Source organism: Penaeus japonicus, unplaced genomic scaffold (genome assembly GCF_977035675.1).
Source record: "Penaeus japonicus unplaced genomic scaffold, GWHDUDI00000001_assembly GWHDUDI00000022, whole genome shotgun sequence".
Classification (NCBI taxonomy): Eukaryota; Metazoa; Arthropoda; class Malacostraca; order Decapoda; family Penaeidae; genus Penaeus; species Penaeus japonicus.
Genome location: NW_028234424.1, coordinates 39,540,966 through 39,545,965, shown reverse-complemented (window position 1 = coordinate 39,545,965; position 5,000 = coordinate 39,540,966). Strand labels below are relative to the sequence as shown.

At 35.1% G+C, this 5,000-nt stretch overlaps 1 protein-coding gene across 1 annotated transcript in view; it reads right to left on the bottom strand.

The window, feature by feature from the left end:
* The window catches only part of Ephrin (ephrin), a 316,246-nt gene extending 311,595 nt beyond the window's left edge, over nt 1-4,651 (bottom strand). Inside the window, exon 1 of the mRNA XM_086549887.1 lies at nt 986-4,651. Coding sequence (XP_086406013.1) covers nt 986-1,110 — 125 coding nt within the window. The 5' untranslated portion in view covers nt 1,111-4,651. The remainder of the gene's footprint in view (nt 1-985) is intronic.
* Between the last annotated feature and the right edge of the window lie 349 nt (nt 4,652-5,000).

The following is a 5,000-nucleotide window of genomic DNA, read 5'->3' as shown; positions in this document are numbered from 1 at the left end:
GCGGGGTAAGGACACGATGTCGCTCCCCTATGTCATCCATTTTATGTGACTCATCCCGAGAATGTGACGAGAGAGAGAGAGAGAGAGAAAGAGAGGGAGCGAGAGAGAGAAAGAGAGAGAGGAATCCTTGAGGTACACGGCCGACTGCTCTCTGACGGCCGGGGCCTCTACGCCGCTTCTCCCGGCCCGACGCTGCGCTCGCTCGGAACCTGCGATGCTCCGACACCTTTACCTTTCCAGCGGACGATATTACGGCTCCGTGAGTCTGGTGCTTTAAAGATTTTAAAAAATACTCGCTTCCTACGATAAACTGGCTGATTGAACTGCCATAGACTGTTCTTTTTAAAACGCTAAATCCCTCTCACGTGACTCGTGTCAAAAGTTACAAAGCGAACCATCAATACACGTCATTCAAGTCTTTATATAAATGTGTAATAGCTCTCCCAACAGATCGAAGCTCAAGTAATTGGCAATAGGCCTATACCAGTGCGCAGCTGACACAAACGGTGCATAAACTATTACGCTGTATCACGCATGGCGGAATGAGAGAGAGAGAGACACACACAGCCAAATGACCGGCTCCCTTGCGATGCGATAGTCATGTGAATTGTTTAATCACTTTCCAACATGCTTCGTTCGGCTTCGATATGCACGGAGTTCCGAAGTAGCATCGCCGATCCGCCACCATCGCGTTTGAAATCGTCCGTCCGCGCTCAAACACGGACCACGTTGTGTTCTCTCTTGCCAGAAGTTTCGCGACTGATACTACTATTTTTTTTGATAATAGATGTATAATTGAATGGATATGTGAATTTTGTTCCTTTATTTAGGTTTTCGTTACGTATACGGATGTGGTTTCCGTGTGAGCTCTCCGTAAAAATAGGTAGCGAGATTACAGAACAAGGAAAAATAGTTTCGCATTCATTCACGCTATGAAATCTGTTCTAATATTCTAAAAAAACGTAAAATATACTCGAGTACTTACATTGGGTTTGTAGTATTCCAGTGGATATAATGCATCTTGGTGCAGGTGCCAAGGCGACACACGCACATTATCTCCACACACACCACCACCACTAGCGTCAAATAACCACACACTTTGGCACTCATTGTAAACTATTTGTGTTAATTGTGCCTCCACTCAGGAGTACACACTCGTATATATATATATATGTATCAAGCGTATAATACGTAATAAATTAAACGAACAAAGCGGTCGGCTTGGTACCTCCCGTTTGCGTCCGCCGAGATTTGCTTTCGGCGATTCAAGGAAGACTCGAAAGGTGGGCACGCAGGGCCTCGCCTCACATTTTGAATCGGCTGCGATTGCCCATGACGATTACACTATCACCTCCGTAGGGACCCATGTTCCGAGCACTAAATACACTCCTCGGTGGGTGACACCACGTTTTATCACTGCATGGTTACACTGAGTAGAGCGAGCTACGCGCACACCCTCCCCGTGCCACGTCAGATACGAAACTAACCTTTGGCGAGAGCAGTGGGCTGGCCTTGTGCGGCGCAGACTCGTTGCGCGTCGTAGGGCGGGCACAACCTTACGGCCCGAGCTAGCCTGCGAGCTTACCCGGGGTACCTCAGGGTATGGTGCCCACCTTCACTGCATTTTCACCCCAACTTGCGCTGCGGTACTGTAAGTGTTAACACCTTGGTTGACTGCACTTGGCTTCAGCCCGGCGCTGATTGTGATGGCATACGGGGTAATTCAACAGTTTCACGGGATTAGTAACAAGGATTTACCTGTACGCGGAGGACACTGGAGTGGGATTTTCCGAGATAGTTTATGATATGTTGTGTACAGGATAATCCTCCTTATAGTTAATGGCTATATACTGTAAGATGCTTTCTTTTTTGAGTGGTGGTATAATTCACCGCTAATAATTACAAAGGGTGTTGGAATGGTCTCGTTTAAAGCGAAACCAAGTCAATGAATATTGAAATAACCATCCTACAGAAATATCCGTTTGTCGTCATTCACTCCTAGTTGTGAAAATGCTATTGATTATTCCAAAGAATAACCGCATAACGCACAAGAGAAAATATGTAATATAATAACCGTAGACATAAATATATATAGCTAGTAAACTTAACTATAAGAGGGACTTATGGACCGAAATACTAAATTGACAAGCCTACTGATATTATTAATTGTGTTAATAATAACTTCGAGTTCTTTTTTGTGAAATTAGTAAATTGTGTTTCAGTATAATTTACGCGATTCTAAAAGTTGACGGGTATGTTGATAGTATTTTCGTTGTGTTATTGTTCATGTGATAACTAGCGTTTTAAAAGTTTATTGATGGATTTTTCGTATGTCTGTTTTCTTAATCGTTAGTAAATATATTATTACTAACGTTAACGGTACATCTGTTAATAGTTTTGCTGTTATTACTCTTATGCCAATAATAATAATAAGGTTAATAATAATAGTAATGATAATGATAATCATAATATTCGCAAAGACGGTGAAAACTTTAACAATAAAATATATATTAACAATGATGATATTTATTACAATAATCATTAACCTTAATTACAATAATCGTGGTGATTCTTACTATCATTTGAAAGATTAATAATTTTGTTATCATCATCATATCTAATGTAATAGTCATTAAGAGTCATTTTTGTACGTTTCAGGATTATACTGTTAACACTAAAAGCATTCACAGCTGTTAAAATGTTCAGAATTATTCATGCGAAACCATTTCCGCTGTTCATAATTATTATTAATACTGAAAATAAATGTGTAACAATAACTTTTACTGATAATCATGAAAATAATGATTACTAAACACAATAATTATGAGGACTGTAAGTGTAGAATGATAATAACAATAGGAGTTGATAACATAAAAACAAAAACAAAATAATAATGATGATAACAACAATAACAACGATAACAATGGCAATAGCAATAACAATTATAATAGACATGTAAACAAAAATAACTTAATATCAATAACCACTATTATTATCATTATCACCATTATCATCACCATCATTATTAGTAGTAGTATTACAAATAACATAATGATCATTATTTTTATTATCATTATTATTATCTCTATCATCATCATTATTATTATCATTGTCATTCTCTTTATCATTATCGTTCTTATTAATATTATCATTATCATGATTGTTGTTAGCATAATCATTTCTATTATTTTTACTATCATTATTACATCAATAATAATGGTAATAATAGCAACAATAATTATTATCATTATCATTATTATCATCTTCATATTTTTTCTCCTAATTATCATCATCATAATCATAGCAACAACAACAATAGCAACTTGCTATTGAATATACTGAATAAAATTAATAATGATTTCAATAACATTACTTAGGAATAACAATTACTGGTAATGGCCGTTACTGCTGTTTCTGTTTTTAATATCATAGATTATATGAATATTAATATGATTATAATTTAGATTTTGTAAATACTGATATGAAAGTAGTATTTCCAAATACACCATTAATAGTTTGGAAAAAAAATAACTATCAACTTCGTTTTCTTTATCCGAAATGTAATAGTAATGATGATGATAATTATAATAATAATATCATTAATAATAATTATAATACTTGTTGAGGTCGTTGTTGGAATAGTAATATTCATCATAATAATAACCACAACAATATTACTTGTTACTAATGACTGTGATAATAATAATGATAGTAATAATGATATCAATAATAATATTGCTGCAACTACTACTTCTATAATAATATTATCATTATTAATTACAATCACGAAAGAGTGATAATAATAGCAATGGTAGTAACATATTAATGATGATAATAACAATGATACTACTACTTCTACTATTATTACTAATAATAATGATAATAACAATAACAATAATAATAATGACACTAATAATTATAATGATAATAATAATAATGATGACACTAATAATAATAATAATAATAAAAATAATAATGATAATAATAATAACAATAATAATAATAATAATAATAATAAAAAAATAATAATAATAACAACAACAACACCAACAATGACAACCCCACCAATAACAAAAATACCATTAATACCAGTAATAACACAGCCGGATAAGCAGCAGTCATAAAACACAAATCCACGAACGTTCATCACAGCGCAGCGTGTGTTATGTTGATCCCACATAACACCGGAGCCTTATTCCCTCATATGCAACGGGTGTTCTATGATGTTATGCGTTGATGTTGCACGAAAAGGGAGGTCGGTATTCCCCCGCTAGCCGATGCGGTCACGTACGGGTGCGCGGGTATGTGGACTCACGGACTTGATGCGAATATTTTGCGCGAGTATTTTTATATTTTTTGTAGTTCTGTTTCAGGTTGTATATAGATTGTGTGTTGATTTTTTTTTGTTTGTGGGTGTGATTCAGCTGTTTAATTATTATTATTATTATTATTATTTTCATTTATTTATCATTATTTTTTTGTATCAACGTATATCGTTATACGTGTTTATTTCGTTCCTGTGATTTTGATATCAAATAAATTGCGAAAATCAGTTTTTCTCCTAGATTCTATTTATGCAAATGCTGGAAATAAAACCAAATAACCAAACTCCTCTCTCACTTCAATAAATTTTCAAAAAAAGGAAAAAAATAAAAATACGAAGTAAAAACGAAATCACCGTCGAGTAGGCAGATGTTTCCGCGCATTATCTCTGCAACAATTTCCTTGCACTATGAGGCTGAACGAAAGAGCCTAAGCCAGTGACTCATCCAAGAAACCATCGTGCATAGACAGAGACTTACTTTCCTCTTGTGTGACCGCACGCCCGTAGCTCTCACGGCAAATGACAGGAATTATTATTAATCCATGGCGTGTTTTTTCTTGTGTTTACCATCACTCATTATGTTGTTTTATTTGTTTGTTTACTGGGCTATCGCTGTGAGTGGGTTCTGTTTTTATAAGTATAGAACTTGCGTGCTGATGTTAGCATTATATTAATG